Raw genomic sequence first — 20,084 nt, 5'->3', positions numbered from 1 at the left:
CCTGCTACAGAAGATCAAAAGATCAAAGGCATTGATGACTGACCAGGATACATAGACATGTACAATGCTGCCCCTAGAGACCAATACAGTAGGACGGACAGTAATTTAATGTATTGAGGAAGACTGTGCTATAAATATGTCATTTGTCAAAAGTCTCGATGGGATGGCAATGGTTTCCTCTCTCTAGCTTTTTCACTCTCTACAATCATGGCAACAGTGGTACTTCAGATGGGCACTGACCCTTATTTAAAATTTAAGATTTTTTCTTGAAACTTCCCTCGTGAAAGTGCGTGTTATATGCCAATAAATACGGTATATCCAAATAACACACCCAAGCTCATCTCCTCATCACACACAGCCACAAAGGCAGATTCTTGTTAGGCGGTATATTAGTGCTCGGACAAACACACTTAGACCAAATTTTAATGGTTCAAAGTATGTCAGGCAAAATGGTCAGCCCTCACGCATGTTCACTTCATCAAATCTGGATCTCTTTGAAAAAAAAGTTTGGATACCCCTGGGTTAAACTAATCTAAGAAAAAAAAAAAAAAAAAAAAAAAAAACACACCACACACACACACACACACACTTATGAGGCAGTAAATTCTCACAATGACGGATGTGACAACTCAAAGATAAAATTGCTGATCTGGAATGAAAGATGGGTCCAGAAACATGAAGTCAGGAGCGGTCCTGAGTTGGTAAACCTTGTTAAATGGATCTCTTATCTCCAGCAGCTTTTTAAGTCACTCCTGGCTACGCATTCCATTCAAGATTTCACAATAGATGTGGCTCACAGAGTGTTCTAGCCCATATACACTGCTTTTGTGTTAAAGTGCAAATAATAATAAATAAAGTAATAAAGTGCAAATTGCAGCTGTATCCCCAATTGTGCTACCTTATCTGTACACTTATATTTATGTGTTAGTTTATACAACATCTCAGATAGCACAGCCCACAAAAAGACAGCAATTTGTCTGAATAACCATAGTGCTTGTAGATCAAAAATACCTTACAAGTGGGACTTCTCCAAGAAAAAAAAAAAAAGGATTGGTTTCAGCTGATTGCTATTCTTACTCCAAGAGATGGATTGAAATGCCTCCACAACTGAGGCCTGGCCCCTCTTCCCTCTAGCAGAGTACCACAGACCCCCCCCCCCCCCAAAACACCTCACAATTTTGACAACAGTACCTATGTCCCTGAGCTGAAGAATACTATCTGTAATTAGACATGGTTATTGTAAGAGGTTTGTATTGAATATCAGAATGGTAAAATTGCTGACATTAAATACCATTTTTAAATTTTCAGTCGCCCAAAACAAAAAGGTTTACTGAAGTGGATTCTGACCAATTAATATGGGGTATTGCACTTCTCATTGCATTTTTAGCAGACATCCTACCTTCTGGAAGTCCACAAAACGAGACTTATTGGTATCCAGCGTAAACCTTTGCCTGTTTGCACAGACTGGATTTTTGCAGATAGTTGGCTGTGTGTACTTGAACTGCTGCTCCACATCTTTGACTACAGATTGGCAGTCCATACAAAGGAATGTTCCACTGACAAGTTCAGGGTGTACAGGATGAGTCCTCACCACTTGCCCAGTAATGCGTAGTAATGTCCCAATTTTTAAAGAACTGAGTTCACGTACCCTACAAGAAATACATAAGCAAATTGTTTAAGAAAGGGTGTGAACAATTTAATACCATATAAATTTTAAAAGAGGTTTGATGTTCAAAAATGGACTCAGTACTTGGATTATTTTGAAAATAATCCTGTACACATGCAGAATAAATCATTTTTTGCATAGTTGGTTTGGACATAAGACCTCAAAAGTTAATACCAATGTTATAATGCCTCTATTTAAAAAAAAAAAAAAAAAAAAACCCACAAATGTAGTCATGCATTTATTTGGTTATTTGCAAATAAAATAGTGTGTATACATTGTTAGTGTAGCTGAAAAGCAAAAGAGGACTTGTTATTCCTCTGCGGTAGGAAGCCAACCAGGGGGTCAATATTACGCCAATGTGCATAATTAATGGCAAAACGACTTACTTTTGTCGCGCAGGGAAGTCTGAAAACGCAACATAGAACTCCTTATTTGCTGGAGTATTGCCTAGTTGTCGGACAAAATTACGGACAGCTCGACAAAGGTGGGGATATACTCTAAAACAAAACAGGGATACAGTGTTCAATTGACCTAAATTGTTATATTTCAGCATATAGTTTACAGATTACAACTGATGTATAAAGTAAATAGTGGAGAATACATAAAATTCTTTCAAGAAATAACATTTTTATATATTGCATATCACATGGCTTATTAATGTGAGCAAAACAGGCAATATGAATTCATTACTTATCCACCCTTCTGCTGATCTATCCTGCCTGACAGACTATGCCAGGAGTGGGGGTAGATTTCTCCCATCAGGGTCCAGATGTTTAGACTAACATCTTACCCAATAAGGATGAGCTCAGGCGTGTTTGCAACCCGCACATGCAGAGCCCCGCCAGGAAGTCAGCACTGCACAGCGCTAGTCAGTCAGTGAGATATTTCTCGATCTCTGTAGCCACAGATCGGGAAAATGGCTCACTGCTTGTGATTAGCGTTGTGCAATGCCGACTTCCTGGCGAGCTCTGCACGTGCAGGTTGCGAACACGCCTGAGCTCATCCTTATTACAAGATGTAAATAACCAGTTCCAATCTGCAATGAGTAAAACCTAGTACATAATCCGATCAGATGTGCTACCGGCGCAAAACTAAAAATTTACTGCAATCATGTAAGCCTACGCAAAAATAGTAGAGTATCAATATAATATAAAAGTGGATTGCGCTAACTTGTGTATACCACTGCTGAAATATGCAAAAATAGGATATCTTTCGTAGTGTGCTTTTCTGTATCAATTAATATTGTGCCAAAAATATACTGTCCACAGTGTTACTAGTGACAAAATAATATTCCAAAAAAAAAGTTTAAAGTGCAAAAAAAAAAAAAAAAAAAAGTAATAATAATAATAATAATAATAATAATAATAATAATAATAATAATAATAAAAGAATGTGCAATGTACCAACCTAGTGACCATCAAATATCACCATGCATATTATACTATATGCTGCAAAAAAATGTCCTCAACATATGTCTAAGTTAGCACAATCCACTTTTATATTATAAAACCTAGTACACACTAGTAGAGATGGGCCAAACACCCCCCCGCAGCTGAACTCTCGAACTGGGGAAAAGTTCTAACCCAAACCCCATTGAAGTCTATGGGTGCAGGAAACTGGAACAATCAAGAGGGCCCATTTTGAAGGCTTATATGCAAGTAATTGGCCATAAAAGGGGTATTGGGGAAAAAGAAAAAAAAAAAAAGAAGAAAGAAAAAAAATTTGTAGGTGAAGGGGTAAGATGGCCATCCTTTTCTATGGCAGCAGTGTTTGTATATGTTGTATTGGTTTTTACCTTTGATCCTGTGTTTCCCTTCCTTTCCTGTTGGTATCCCTGTACATGGCGGCTGATCCCTTCTGCGCGCCAGCCACCTCTCTTCCGGGTCCTGGTGTATGCTCTGCGCCAGCGCGGTCTAGGAACCAAAACAAGGCCTGGTTTGCGCATGAGTGTCTCGTGCGAGTCAGAAGTAGAGGATCCAGGGATGGGCTTTGAGTACGCCCTAGTTCCCTCTTTGATGAGAGCTGTAAGGGAAGCTCTGAATTGGGAGGCTCCTGTAACTCCTCCTCTGCAGCAGAGGAAATTATTTAAGCAGCTCAATAAGGAGCATCGATATTTTCCATTCCTCACTGAAGTAGGTGACATTATCTCTGATGAGTGGGGCAAAATGGACAAGAGTTCCATGCAGTCTAAAATTCTGAAGCTGTATCCCTTCACGGAGGAAGATGTTAAGCATCTTTAGTCAGCTCCCTTGGTGGACACAGCACTGATGAGACTAGTTAGGTATGCGACTCTTCCTCTGGAAGACATGGTCTCCTTCAAAAGATCCCTTGGAAAGGCACATCGATTCCGATCTGAAGCGGATTTACCCAACAGTGGGCATGGCTTTCAAGCCGGTCCTGGCCTTAGCATCTAAAGCCTTGGAATCTTGGTTGGACAGCGTTGACAAGACCCTCAGGAGGCATCTCCAGTGAAGTGGACAGAAGCTTGCCTATTCAGGAAATCAGGCTGCCATCTGCCTTTCTGGCAGAGGCTTCCATTGATGTCATCCACCTGGTGGCTTGGGTTATGCTGGTGGCGGCCACAGCCCGTTGTGCTTTATGGCTCCATCCGTGGTTGGCGGATCCAGCTTCCAAGCATTTTGGTGCTGAATTCCCTTTGAGGGCACATCCCTTTTCGGCAACAAACTTAATAGCGCCATAACCAGGGCCACAGGTGGTAAATCAAGTTTTATCCCTCAGGATCGGTGCTTACAGACGCAAATTTTCCAAGAAGCATAGTTACAGGCCTGGCCGGAAGTTTACAAGACCCTGGAAAGCCAGGCAGTCTTCATTTAAGAAACCCGCAAAGGATGGTTCTTCCGGCAACCAGGATTCCACCAAGTCTTTTTGAGATTGGGCCCGCTTAGGCATGCCAGGTGGGGGCTCATCTTCTCCGGTTTTGGCATGTCTGGGCAGCCTCAATCCATGGCTTCTGGAGTGAGTAAGATCATTGTTGGAATAAGGCACAGCCATTCCTGTTCTAGATGGCAAATGAGGCAAGGGCATGTTTTCGCCTCTGTTCATGGTACAGAAAAAGAATGGCACATGGAGACCGGTCGTAGGATTTGACCCATCTCAACCACTTCATCCGAGAAGAAAAATTCAAGATTGAGTTTTTACTTACGATCCAGCAGTCGGTCCATCCAGGAGACTGGTTGGTGTCGATCGATCTGAAAGGCGCCTACTTCCACGTTCCGGTGGCAGCAGACTTTCAACAATTTCTTCACTTTTTTTTTTTTTGTTCCAAACGTTTTTATTGAAATTTGACAGAGAACAAATATTGGTATTAAACACTGTCATACAGCGGTATTCATTAGTGCAAGGTTCGATATACCAGAAAGTATGACAAAAATAAAACAAGTACATTTAAAATGAAATTCAATGATGAGATACCGTGTGGACCCCATGGATAAAGTTTGGAGTGCCCTCTGTCAGCCCCGAGCACCCCAAATGGGTACAGTCTGTGCCCGGGGGAGAGAGACCACACCCTCTGTTCCTGTATATTGTTCGACCACTTCCTTCATGGATATATAAGAGTAGCAAATATAGAAAGCTCTACATATTAACAGGCTGTGATTCTACCTGAGACATCAAAAGGTCTTGAAGATCAGTCGGAAGGAACACCCTGTCATGTATGTCCTGGTATCATTTCATGTTTGCAAAAAGTGTTCGTGTGTCCCACATGCCGAATTCTGAATGTGATATTAAGAGGAGAGATAAAAATTATTGTAAGCTCTAAACGTTGTTAGCCAAGGGACTAGATAGTTAGGTCTCCTTCCTTGGCCCCATTTCATTTCTACCTGGGAGGTGAAAGGTAGGAAATGTGGGGTGTTCCTATCACGGCTGGTCTGAGCTTAATTGAGGTGCGTCAAGGTTGAGGAAGTGGCCGAGAGTTTATGGGTGAAAAACCGGAATTTATATGAATTAGGCATCTCAAAAAAGATGGAGGGTAAGGATAAAGAAAATAGGAAGGGAGGACAAAATAATGAGAGGGGGAGGAAGAAAGTAAGATTAGAGGGGCCAGGGTAAAGTATGGAGGGGAGGGGAAGATGTTGCCATGGTCCTCTCCGGCTTCCCCTCCTATTTTGTTAGTGTATTCTGAGGACATGATCATGAATTGTATGTTTCTAGGGAGACAATATGAAGGGTTATAGAACTGTTTTGGTAAGGACTTAGTTGGTTATCTTAAAAGTATAATGCTTCAGGTGTGTGGGCAAGGTTGTTATTTCGATGGATTATTGAGTTTACCATACTCAGGTGAAGACTGAAAGTGGAGCCAGCAACTCCATTTTTTTTTGGTGAATTTAGTAAGGTTATCGTGAGCAATATGAATTAATTCTTCCATTTCTGATATTTTCCGGATTCTAGAGAACCATTCTCTTATTGTGGGGATATGTGGAGAGTTCCAGTGTAGGGGGATACATTGTTTCGCTGCATTTATCATGTGCATCACAAGTGATTTGTGGTATGTCTTGTGTGGTAGGGGGGGAAAGGTGAAGTAGGAATTGGGCTGGGGAGAATTCCAGATCATAGGATGTAACTTGTGAAGTGATTCTATGTATTTCCTTCCAGTATGTTTGTATATAAGAGCAGGACCACCAAATGTGCAATAGAGTACCTTCGTCTGTATGACATCTCCAGCATTTTGCCGATGTTCCAGGATAAATTTTATGTAAGAGGGTTGGGGTACGATACCATCGTGATACTATTTTATACCCATTTTCTTGTGTAGTAACGTTTCTCAACCCCTTATGCATGTTCATGAATGACTGCTCCCATTGCATTGCAGAAGGTGAAATAGAGAGATCTTTTTCCCATTTTTTGGCAGGCTAGGTTCTGGGTTGTCTGCATGTCCATGAAAAGGAGGTTGTGAGTGATAGAGATTAGATGAGATTGGGCATTTGTCTGAGTGCACAGTGTTTCGAAAGGGGAAAGTGGTCTGGAACATTTGGAGTGTTTGTCCTTGGATTGTAGATAATGAGCAAGTAGTGTGCATGTCCAGGGAGAGAGATAGGCGATTTTCCCGTTTGGGTGGAAATCTGGGAAGCAGTAAGGATTTTCCCTTGGTGGAAAAATTGGTGTGCTCTTATGTCGTCTTTTGGGAAACAGTCACAAAGGAAGTGAATGCTTATTCCTGGAGGGAAATCTGGATTTCATTTCACTGGAGTCAACGGGCTTGGAACGGAAGATAAGTTCACTTGGGAGCAAACTTTGCGGAAGCATTTAAGAGTGGGTCCTATTAATGGGTGGGAAAGTAGTGTCACCGGGATATGTTGTGTATTCAGCCATGGTAGAGAGGCTAGGGGTAATGTTGTGAGGGATGCTTCTATGGCAACCCAATCTTTGTGTCTTGAATGACTGTTCCAATCCACTATTCTAGTGAGATGAGTTGCGTTGTAGTAGTTGGAAATATTCGGGAGTCCTATGCCTCCTAGGTGCTTTGGTCTGGTGAGTTGTTTAAAACTAATTCTGTGTTTACTTGTCCCCCATAGGAATCTGGAGCATGCCGATTGATATGCTTTGAAGAACGACGAAGGAATTAAAATAGGGATTGTTTGAAGAATATATAGGAGTCTTGGCAAGGCGTTCATCTTTAGTATCGCAGCTCTGCCAAACCAGGAGAAGGATGGGTTATTCCATAGTTTGAAGTCAGAGATCAACTTGTTTAAGATGGGTGTATAGTTTCTTGTATATAGGTCTGAGTGTTTGGAGGGGAGTTGTATGCCTAAATAGGTAATCGAGTCTTGCCTCCAATGAAATGGGAAATTTTTTTTGCATTGGTCGACCATCTGGTGTGGCAGGGAGATGTTGAGTGCAAAGGATTTTGCAAAATTGATTTTGAGGTTGGATATTAAATTGAAACTGTTTGAATTATGAAAGTAGGACAGGCAAAGTAATCAGAGGTTGTGACAGGAACAATAATATATCATCCACAAAGGCGGCGTACTTATATTCTTTGTTGGGTGTATCTATACCATGAATGTCTGGGTTAAGTTTTATCTTTCAGAGGAGAGGTTCAAGGGTAAGAACAAAAAGGATAGGGGACAGAGGGCAGCCCTGTCTCGTCCCATTGCGTATGGGGAAGGCTTCCGACGGAGTGTTATTGACCCTAACTTTGGCTGAAGGGTTCGCGTACAGGGACAGGATCAAGCCTGAGAAGTAAGGTCCTATACCTATGGCTTGTATGACTGCCGCCATGTAGTCCCATGCCACTCTGTCGAATGCCTTCTCAGCATCTAGAGACAGGAAAAATCCCTTTTGCTTGGTTTGAATCATAATGTGATGTAGATTGATTGCCTTGACTGTGTTGTCTCTGGATTCCCTACCCATGACGAAGCCTGCCTGGTCTTTGGACACGAGAGAAGGGAGGAGAGGAGTTAGTCTATTTGCCAATATTTTGGAGAATATTTTGATATCTACATTTAGTAGCGAAATGGGCCTGTAATTTCCTGTATGTGTGGGGTCCTTACCTTCTTTAGGGATGGCGGATATGTGGGCTTCTAGCATTCCTTTTGTTAGTGGATTTGTAGGGGATAGCGCATTAAACGCGTTTAGAAAGGGGTTTTTAAGTATGTCTTATAATAGACTGCTGAAATACCGTCTGGGCCTGGACTCAGGCCAGGTTTCAGTTGTTTGATTGCTTGTTCCCATTCTTCCGGGGAGATTGGGGATTCTAGGGATGCCGAAACTTCATCTGGTATTTTGTCTGGGGAAAATTGCTCTAAGAAAGCTTTAATTTCGTCGTTTCTTTTAGACGGATGCGTGGGCAGGGGATCTGGTGAGTTTAGGGTATATAGTGATGTATAACGTAACTCTTTCGCTATTTCCTGATTTTTTGTGATTGCTCTACCTGTGGGAGAACATAGTCTGTGTACTGTATTATTGGTTCTTCTTGTGCGTAGAGCCTGAGCGAGAAGGCGGCTGCATTTATTTCCGAACTCATAGAAAAGTTTGTGAAAGTGTAAATTTTTTCTTAAGTTTATGTCCTAGCTCTTCCTGTATTTGCGTGCGTGTTTCTATTAAGTCGAGATGTGTTCGTTGAGCTAGGTCTTTTTTGTGTGAAGCTTCTAGTACTTTGAGTTTGGAAAAAAGGTCCAATAGTGCTTTTTTCTTTTCTTTTTTTAGCCGCAGCTGGGATGGCAATCAGTTTACCTCTTACTACACATTTATGTGCCTCCCACTGCTTCAATTTGGTGGTGTCTGGAGTGTTTACCTTAAAATAGTTGGTTAGGCATGTGTGTATAGCTATTTCATTTATTTTATCTGTTAAAATAGATGGATCTAATCTCCAAATGGGAGTGTATGTGGTCTTTTCCAGGAAAGCAAGTGTAAGTGAGATGGGATGGTGGTCTGATAATGTCATTGGTTCAATGGTTGCAGTCTTTAATGTTGGAAGGTCTTGTTGTGTGAGAAGTAATCTAGCCGGGAGTATTTGTTGTGGGAGGGGGTCGAAAAGAAGGTATAGTCCTTTTCCTTTTGGGTGTAGAGTACACCAGGTGTCGTGAAGTATTAACTCTTTGAGGCAACGTCTAATTTGTTTGATTGTTCTGTAGGGTAGGTGGGATGTGCCTGAGAAGGTGTCCAATAGAGGATCAAGTGGTACATTGAAGTCTCCCCCTAATATCAGAATTCCTACCTGAAAGGTATAAAGAAGGTGAGTAATTTTACGGAAGAAGGTAACCTGGGCAGAGTTGGGGCTATAAATATTTGCCAGTGTGATCGGTGTGTTCCTATAGGTGCCCTTAAGAAAGATATACCTGCCCTGTTCATCTATTAGAGAATCAGTAATTTTGATAGGTACATTTTTAGACAGTAGTATAGAAACCCCTTTGGATTTCGATAGTGGAGATGTGGCGTGAAAACTATAGGGGAAGTAATGATTAGAGAATTTTGGAGTTGCGTTAGTGCGGAAGTGGGTCTCCTGGAGATAGATTATGTCTGCCTTCATTGTCCGCATGGCAGTTAATATTTGTGAGCGTTTCTTCGGAGTGTTGAAACCTTTTGCATTGAGGGACAGTAGTTTCAATGTTATGTCGGACGTTTTGGGCTTCAAGGACGCCATACTGAATATAATAGGGGATCAAGACGTATTAGGATAACTCCTGAGAAAGGAAGCCGGAGAGGATGTGGCTTAGGAAAGGTAGAAAAGGGTGTTGTCTAGTATCCGAGAAGGGTCCAAGAGAGGAGGGGAGGGTGAGTTCTACGGTAAAATGAGATGGGGGGGTGGGGGGAGAGAAAAAAAAAAAAGTGAAACGAAAAAAGAAGGGGGGTGTGTGTGGAAGGGTATGTGAACCGGGTGTGGATGTGTTTTTACACGTCCACTTAAAATATTAGGGGGGGAAAAACCGGTGAGTGTCAGCGGTCGTGATAGAGACCGCTGTGTGGAGTTGTGGTAGGAGTCGTTCAACTAGTGAAACAAGGTGGACGCCTCCGCGAGGTCAACATTTAAACTTAGTGCATACCCGATTATGATCAGAAGTCCCATAGAGACGAGAAAAATTTCTCCTTCCCCCTGGTCCTCTAAGTTGGCAGTAGGTAATTGGTGGGTGCGAGGGGGGAAAGTCTATCTGGATTTCATTTTAATACAATACGTATTTTTGTTTAAAGTTAGCATATGCAAACCTGGACCTGAGTGGTCAGAAATAATGTGCAAGCTCATTTATTAGCCAACTGTGTAACTAGCACTTTAATATAACCATCTTGGTTAATATGCAACTTGTTAACTTGTAACCATAAAGGTAAAACTTAACATAACATAGTCACTGGTAGAATTATGGGATCTCATCCATTTTAAACATTCTAATCCCAGTATCCATAGGGTGGATAATTCAACAGAGAGAATCCCTTGAAGTAATGTCTGTTTTTCGAGGGGGGCACACAGATCTCTGGAATTATTAGTTGGGGCAGTTTCCCCAATTGAATACTACACGTGTAAATTGTGCCCAAGCCCTGCTATGAGGTAAGGGTTGTGTGGGAACTGTCATTACCTGCTATGAGGAGGCAGTCTTGTGTAAATTTGAGATGGGATGGAACCCTTACCTCTGTGTGGCCCCCTCGAAACCCACCCTATTCAGACATCAACGGAACAGTGAAGCATTACAGGAAAAGTATTACAATCTGTAATAGAAAAAAAAGGATTAAAACAAACAGTTAATCAAACTATTACAACCTTATATCTCCCTATTGATCTTCAGCCTACGATAAGGTGGGAAGAGTGGGGGGTAAGTGAGAAGGTGAAAGTAGGTAAAAAGAATTTGGGAAGAGGGGGGGAAAAAGGAGGGAAGTAATAAGGGGGGAGAAGAGGAGAGGAGAAGGGTCATAGGGAGGCACATGTATATCTGGTTAAAAGCGTCAATAGGAGGTTATCGGTTGTCTTCTGGTATCTGGTCATACGGCCAGCTCTTCTGTACCAGTCTAATATAAAGCTAGAAGGCCAGGCTCCTTAATGATCTTTTACCTGTGTAGGATTAGAATTTTTGTAACTTTATATATAGAGGTAACAACCTTAGCAGTCGTTTTCTGGTTGTGAGATCAGTTTACTAGAGGTTAAGGCCTGTCAACATCATGCCTGGTCATGATAGGCATGAGGGGTATTCAATAAGAGACAATAAAATAAAGGCTTTCAGTTATTGGATGATCCGTTTGGTGGCTTGGATGTAATTAGATCGAAGAGAAGTGTGATATGGCTGTGGAAGTTCGAATTGCTGATATCCAAGTCGTTTCCTTTTGGGGCAAGTATTAAAGCAGTGTACCAATTGGGTATTGGGATAAAATAAAATATATTAGTTGCTTGTGTACGAACAGTAAGTCACAGGTTAGTGAGGGATAAACGTCGTGTTATGTATGTGATGGGCGGTAGGTACGATCGATAAGTATCTCCCTGGTTAGGTGAGGCGAGCCCTACGGTGGGCTGGTGAGGCAGTTGGGCTGCCATTATGAGGAGTTTCCGCAGATCTCACATTTGTGCGGGAAGGATAGTGGTGTGGGCGGCAGCGACCCAGGGCGAAATTGCCTGCTTCGTCTATTCCTTCCATGGATAGGGCTCTGTTAAGGGGAGGTAGGCGGAAATTGCTGTACCAGTCTGGAACCTCTAGATCTTCTGGGACTTTAAGGTTCGCTGTGCGACCCTGATGAGTCGCAGATAAACAAAATGGGAACTTCCAGCGATACAGAATTGATCTGGCCCTTAGCGCCTCTAGCAGAGGCTTTAATTCCCTTCTGCGTTAAAGTGTGATATTAGAAAGGTCTTGGTAGATTTTAATTTCTGAGCCATGAAAGAGTATTTGATTGCGACCTCTGGTTTTTCGAAGGATTTCTTCTTTTAGGGGAAACTGAGAAGCAGCAAACTGTCTCTGGGGGGGGGGGGGGTCGGTGTCTCTTCCTCTTGGGCACAATGCTCTGTGAATGTGTTCGAATGATATCGGGGTGTCAGGGGGCCTTTCTAGTAGATTGTTAAAGATGTCGGTGACTGCCTGAGAGAGATGACTGGGGTCTATGGCTTCTGGGACGCCCTTCACTCTCAGGCTACGTCTTCGCCCCCTATTATCTAGGTCTTTCATATGGAGATTAATCTCCCTGAGATGAATGGTATGCGATTCTGTAACTTGTTGTACCTGACAGAGGGAGACATCATGGCGGGTCTGTGTTGATTCTAGGTCGTCCACTCTCAGTGCCATTGCCTGAATGTCAGATCTTAAGTCCGAAATGGCCGCCTGCAGTGTGCACTTAATGTCTGCAGCTACACTACGTAAGTCATCCAGATTAAGTGCAGGAGGGACTGAAGGGGGTCCCTGCACGGTTTCTATTGCGGCCGCCATGTGAGCTCCGGTACGCCATGGGAATGGGAAGTACGAGCGGAGGTGGATTGTGAGGCTTGTACTCTTTCCCTGGGCCGTGAGCGGAAGATCTCGGGGATCTGAGCACTTAACTGTGTCCCTTGAGTCCTCGGAGAGCGGGAGCGGGTTGCTGACATACTCCTCGGCGTCCTCACCATGTCCTGAGTGCTTTGCAGGGGAAAAAAAAGCTTGATTCCGTTGCGGATCGCTAATGAAGCTGGACCTCGTGGAGCGGGAGCTCTTGCTTCAAACGTCCATCTTGGATCGGCTCCCAATTTCTTTACTTTGCAGTAGGCAAACAGCACTTACAAATTCACCTGTCTCTCCTTCAGTCATCTAACATCACCTCGTGTCTTCTCCAAGGTGTCGACAGCTGTTGTGGCTTTGCTCCGAGTCAAAGGGGTTCGTTTTCATCACTACCTAGATGACCTCCATCTCCTAGCTCAAAACAAAGTTCAACTTTTAGAGGACAGGAGTCTGGTCATCTCCACCCTTCAAGAGTTTAGGTGGCTCCTGAACCTAAAGAAGAGAGTCACCTGGAACCCACACAGTCCCTCTTGTTTCTCAGAGCTCACTTCAACACGGTGGAGGGCTCCATCTCGCTGCCCTAGGAGAAGATTGTAGTGGTCTGAGACAGAATCCACTCAGCCCTCACTTCGTCTCATCTCTCCAGTATCGGAAGGCGATTGGCACCATGGCAGCTATTCCCATGGTGAAGTGGGCACAGTGGCACACACGGCCCTTCTAAAAAGGGTTCCCTCAACAGTGAAGGTCAGACAGCAAGAGCCAGCGCATCCACCTTACTCCAGCTACGAGAGAGTGTCCCTCCTTTGGTGGCTCCAGGGGAAAAATCTGCGCAATTGCCACTCGATCATTCCTATCACATGGGTCAGGATAACCTCAGATGCCAGCAACAAGGGCTGGGGTGCTCATTGCCTATTAGAAGTAGCACAGGGCAGATGGAACTCTCCTCTCAGGATTGTGTCCAATATCCTGGAACTGCGAGCTGCCTTTCAGGTGCTTCTAGCATTCCATCTAAAAAAAGAACTCCTCAGTGATGCTCAGGTTGGACAATACAACTGCGGTGGCCTACATAAGGAGGCAGGGTGGAACCTGCAGCTGGTCCCTACTACATAAAGCGGAGCCAATTATGAGCTGGACTCAGAGGAACTTGTCCAACATCTTAGCAGTCTACATACCTGGGGATCCAGAATGTACAGGCGGACTTCCTTTCTAGTGTTCAGATGAACAAGTGGTCTCTCCACAAAGAGTTGTTCGAATGGCTCGTGACCCTGTGGGGTGTCTCCAGAAGTCTACCTCTTTGTATCCATGTGCAACTGCAAGTTGGCCAAGTACTACTTAAGGTTCCGAGACCCTCAGGTGTATGGGATAGATGCTCTCACGGACCAGTGGAGGTTCCACAAGGCTAATGCCTTTCCTCCAGTGCTGGTTATACTCCAGTTTCCCTGGAGGCTCAGAACAGAGAAGGTGGAAGTCATAGCGGTAATTCCTTTCTGGCCCAACAGTTATTGGGACTCAATTCCCCTGCCACTCAGGCCGGATCAACTATCTCAGGGCACAACCTTGCACCCCTGTCCTCACCTGCATCTCAGGGTTTGGTTCTTGAGAGGAAGGCTCTAGTTTGTCCAGAAGAGACCATTCCAACCCTCCTAATGCCAGGAGGAAAAGCACACACAGGGTCTATGTCCATATATGGACCAGGTTCACAGACCACATGTCTTCCAGACCTAACCCTTGTAACGCTCCGGCAGTCCAGGACATTCTTAGCTTCCTTCAATCAGGTCTAGACCTTTTCCTAGCACTGAGCTCACTTCGGGTACAAGCATCAGCCATCTCGGCATTCACAGGAGTTTCATGGGCCACTCACCTTGTTCGCCAGTTTTTTACAAGGTGCCATCAGGCTTAGGCCTCAGAGGAAGCCAAGGTTCCCCAAGTGGGACCTCCCTCTTGTTCTGGATTTCTTTTCTAAGCTCGGATCAGATCCCGACAAGCTTCTCTCAGTGAAAGATCTTACACTCAAGACCACCTTCCTGGTGGCGGTTACTTCAGCAAAAAGTGTCTGGAATCAAACCTTTTCTAACTTTTTCCAGACAGAGCAGTGTTACATAGTTATAGTTAGTAAGATTGAATAAAGACACCAGTCCATCCAGTTCAACCTGAGTGAGTGTGGGTGCATGTCTAAAATTGTCCCTATACCTGTACATTGTGTCTCATTAGGATGCTCATTATATTATTATTTAAGATACCCATATAGCACCGTCTATTTACTCCACGCATACATCACACACTCACATCGGCCCCTACCCTCAAGGAGCCCACAATCCAAGTTCCTCAACTCACATTCATATACTAGGGCCAATTTTGGACAGAAGCCAATTAACCTACCAGCATGTCTTTGGAGTGTTAATTTCCATGCTGGGGTCAAACCCTAAAGTGACCACAATTTTCCTTGACAATCAAGAAATTGTGCTTCCCACCTTTAGATCAACAGAAATTCATGATGTCTATCCCCTTGATGTGGGGCACACAATACCTGGAAGTCACGGCTCCCTTTAGACAATCGGATTTTCTTTTCATCCTTCTCCATGGAAAAAAAAAACAAACTAAAAAACAAAACAAAAACAAAGGAATGGATATCACAGACCATTCAGTGGGCTTGGATCCACCAGAAACAGTGAAAGCACACTCAGCTCTGAGTATCTCGACCTCTTGGGCAGCTTCTCAGCACTCCCGAAATAATCTGTAGACCGGCTTCCTGGTCTTCTATCAACACATTTGTCTCTCACTACTGTGTTGAACCAGCTGCCTTATCATCCGTTTGCAAGTACTGTGGGTTGACAGTGTTAAATAATATTGGTTTCTTTGCTCAGCATTTGCCCACACAGGTGTGTATGGTGAGTTATTTCCCACGCGTATGCTGCCATGGAGCCTGTCAGGAAAACTGAAAATATAGACATCTAGATGGACTTTACCGGCACTTGCTAAAAAGTATATATTTATGAAATAAGTGTGTGTAACAGAGTATAAGGAATAAAAAGATTTTTTATTTAGACATAACATAGCTTAAAAACATACTATTTCATAAATTCAACAGAGCATATTACATGATCAACAGGTATGATACTATTAACAAGCAGTAAATTATGCAAAGACTCTTTTTCACACCCAACGTGTTTCGGAATACACAGTGTTTTTGTCCTTCAGGGATGTAGCAAAAAAGAGCAATTCATCTAAAACAATTAAAATAGAGTAATGAGTGAATTATCATAGTATGTATATGTGGATATGTATTTATCCAATTATGGTCAAATAATAATGGATCACTCACTTATAATATGCTAGGTTGGGTTACTTTAAAAGTCCAAAATTGGAGTGGCATTGGGCATTGTTGCTGGTACAGTTGTCATTAGAACATAGCATCAGAATTAGTACTGGATGATATCAATTGTATCTCACCTATCCCCGTCCCTCCCAGATGCGTGCTGGCCAGAGCAACTACTGAGGCAAAAGAGGGAACCCCTAGAAGTGATATATAATATAAAAGGAGTAAATATTTGGAAATAAAAATCAGACAGAGGTCTACGATATACATACTATCTCATAAGGGAAAGTAGTGTTGGGTATCCTGTGGATATCATATTACTACAGGAGGTGAAGTATGTATGGTACCTATATAGTTACATCTGTGTGTAAATGGTTTACACTGAATCCGCATATGTGGTAATAATGGAAAAGACGTAAGTGATTAAGAATGTTATGTTATTTCTATTTCTGATTGTAATATGTAGTATATGTGTGATGCTGGAATATCACAGAGCAATGGACATTGCCAGTATTCATATAGGTAAACGTGTCACGGTGCATTTTAAAGATGATAAAGCTTAATGTTCTGTGACATGAACAATGGCCTGTATGTATTTACTTGTTAGTGCTAATATCAAAAGGATGGTACATATAGTGACAAGACTATAGCTTGCCACTGAAGCTGCAGCTTTAGAAGATATACAAAAAAAAAAAAAAAAAAAGGAAAAAACCTCGTATATGCCCCCTGAGTCGGGGATGCATGGCGCTGCACCTACCGCGCATGCGCGAACGCACTTACGTTGGGGTGGCGTCCCGCAAACCCGATCTGGAGGTCAGCTGGACGACTAACATCACCGCCACGTCCTCCATATTGCTGCCCTGGCGGACATGCGCAGTCCGCCGGCTCAGATTTCAGTGTCGGTGGATCGGGTTTGCGGGACGCTGCTCCAACGTAAGTGCGTTCGCGCATGCGCGGTAGGGGCAGCGCCGCGCATCCCCGACTCAGGGGGCATATACGAGGTTTCCCCAATCCAGAACTACCCAGATCAGCTGAGCGCGATTACGTACACCAGCTGATTGGGAGTTCACTTACATATAATGCCAGACTCTCTCATTCCCAGCTAAGGCGTTGTGCACGCTGGATGCTGGGATGCGCGGCTGGCAATTTTGAAACTTGAGCTAAATAGGTAAGGGAATTTTCTTATATCATGTAATATGGCTTGTCCATCCTCACTCAAGTAACTTTCAAGCAATCCTTCTCCTGTTGGCTCTGCAACAATCCTGTTTTGAAATTCTTAGCCGTATACATGACTATCATATAGATACCACTGTGTAGTGTCTAGGGTCTGTCTATATAAGATGCACAATCCTGTACCTATGGCACCTCTTTTTTTTTTTTTTGTATATCTTCTAAAGCTGCAGCTTCAGTGGCAAGCTATAGTCTTGTCACTATATGTACCATCCTTTTGATATTAGCACTAACAAGTAAATACATACAGGCCATTGTTCATGTCACAGAACATTAAGATTTACCATCTTTAAAATGCACTGACACGTTTACCTATATGAATACTGGCAATGTCCATTGCTCTGTGATATTCCAGCATCACACATATACTACATATTACAATCAGAAGCAACATAACATTCTTAATCATTTACGTCTTTTCCATTATTACCTCTTATGCGGATATACATTCAGTGTAAACATATACACACAGATTTAACTATATAGGTACCATACATACTTCACCTCCTGTAGTAATATGATATCCACAGGATACCCAACACTACTTTCCGTTATGAGATAGTATGTATATCGTAGACCTCTGTCTGATTTTTATTTCCAAATATTTACTCCTTTACATAAGTGTCACTTCTAGGAGTTCCCTCCTCTTTTGCCTCAGTAGTTGCTCTGGCCTGCACGCATCCGGGAGGGACGGGGATAGGTGAGATACCATGCCCCAATAAATGAGACCATCACCAATTGATATCATCCAGTACTAATTATGATGCTATGTTCTAATGACAACTGTACCAGCAACAATGCCCAATGCCACTTCAATTTTGGACTTTTAAAGTAACCCAACCTAGCATATTATAAGTGAGTGATCCAATTATTATTTGACCATAATTGGATAAATACATATCCACATATACATGCTATGATAATTCACTCATTACTCTATATTCTAATTGTTTTAGATGAATTGCTCTTTTTTGCTACATCCCTGAAGGACAAAAACACTGTATCTGAAACGCGTTGGGTGTGAAAAAGAGCCTTTGCATAATTTACTGCTTGTTAATAATATCATACCTGTTAATCATGCAATATGCTTTGTTGAATTTATGAAATAGTATGTTTTTAAGCTATGTTTTGTCTAAATAAAAAAAATCTTTTTATTCCTTATACTATGTTACACACACTTATTACGTAAATATATACTTTTTAGCAAGTGACGGTAAGGTTCCATCTAGGGGAATTTCCTTTTTCTATATGTATTTGGATGTAGCACAGCCTCTCTCTACCTAGGGAAGCAAATCACCCTATATTGACTATCAAATAGACATGTGCATTCGTTTTCGTCCGAATGCATTTGTCCGAATTTCGGGTATTTTCGTTATCGCTTTAACGATAACGAATGCGCAGAATCCGAAAACCGAAAGATCTGACATAAACAAATGCTTTATTTTTGTTTTCGTTGCGACAACAGTTCGATATGGATCGGAGATTCGACATGACGCTGACAATAGCAATCTGTGTCCATCGAACCTGTGGTCGAATGTGCCTAACCTTAGCTCTATTAGTCCAAGATTATTCTACATAGAGAGAAAAGATTTGACATTATAAAGACAATAGCAAAAAAGGTTGAATGTGCCTAACCTAACTATTAGTCCAAGATTATTCGACAGAGAAAAGATTCGACGAAGCAGTCACTGCGAGCAGACATTTATGGTCAAATGCTCCGCCCATAGGCTATAGAAGAATTCTAATGTTGGTTGACTAGTAATAAGAATAAATATAATTACTACTAGTTTCATACAACATTAGACTTCTACTATAGCTTGTAGGCGGAACATTCAACCGGAACTGTACGATAGTGGCGTCGTACAGTTTAGCTGCACCATCAAATCTTCTTAGAACATTCGACAGACACCATAAGCCTTCAATGACAGATTTAACCTTAACTATTTCGGACAAATGCATTTTTTAAACGAAACAAAATACATAAAAAAAAATTTTCGGGAGTAACTAAATAAATTTATTTTTTGGACGAAAACGAAATTCCGAAACAAAATATTTCAGTGTGCACATGTCTACTATCAAATACTTACCGCAATTTTCCTTTCCCTTGCTCCATGGCAGCAAGAATCCCCTCCCAATGCCTGGAGTAGGCTAGTTACAGAACACGGCTGGTAGCCCAGAGCAAAGATTTATGGGAGAGGTGTCTTATAGGGTAGGTATGGAGGTGGGGCTAAACCACATGTATGCTGCCATGGGGCCTATCAGTAAAGGAAAATTACGGTAAGTTTTTGAAATTCTCCATTTTTCCCCCCTCTGTGCCCCCCCATAGAGATCTTCTGCAGAACATGCAATGTGTTAGCAGAGAAGGTTTGTGAGTTATATCGTTAACCACCATGCATATTACCAAAGCTCAATTTACCTGTAATATTCTTCTTGTATTGTGGTTGCAAGCTGTTGATTGTAATACTCAATGTCAGTAAAATTTATCACTAAAGTATTTCTTTCTGGTCTAATCAACTCTTCTGCTGCAGACACATACAAATTGTTTCCATCTTTTCCTTTGTATCTAGGGAGAGGGAGAGGGAGAGATATCAAAAAGACCAAAAACTTCTTCCTGAGGTGCTTCAATTTTTATGCAATACTGTACATGTCTCTGTAATACCATAAAAATAGTTAAATACACATGTCAACTACTCTAAATACAATAAAGTCAAATTACTATTTAGCTTCCACAGATATGCACATACATCCTGTGCAATAATGTTGAATGTGTATTCAGGATTAGGGATGGGCGAACTGTTCAGCCTGAGCATAAGTTCAGGCCGAACTTTGGTTTGCTCGGATGTTTAACACTGTTAAAGTCTATGGGACACTAACATGAAAAATCAAAAGTGCTCATTTTAAAGGCTTATATGCAGGTTGTCATAAAAAGTGTTTAGGGACCTGGGTCCTGCCTCAGGGAACATGTATCAAG

General features: G+C 42.3%; 1 protein-coding gene across 1 annotated transcript in view; it reads right to left on the bottom strand.

Moving 5' to 3' along the window:
• Positions 1–20,084, bottom strand: part of LOC141144695 (maternal DNA replication licensing factor mcm6-like) — a 359,926-nt gene that overhangs the window by 336,073 nt on the left and 3,769 nt on the right. The window contains 3 exon segments of the mRNA XM_073630632.1: positions 1,400–1,649; positions 2,053–2,163; positions 19,530–19,676. Of these exon segments, the coding sequence (XP_073486733.1) occupies positions 1,400–1,649; positions 2,053–2,163; positions 19,530–19,676 (508 nt within the window).

This window comes from Aquarana catesbeiana, linkage group LG05 (assembly GCF_042186555.1).
Source record: "Aquarana catesbeiana isolate 2022-GZ linkage group LG05, ASM4218655v1, whole genome shotgun sequence".
Lineage (NCBI taxonomy): Eukaryota > Metazoa > Chordata > Amphibia > Anura > Ranidae > Aquarana > Aquarana catesbeiana.
Note: the sequence above shows the minus strand (reverse complement) of the source record. Positions and strands in the feature narration are given on the sequence as shown.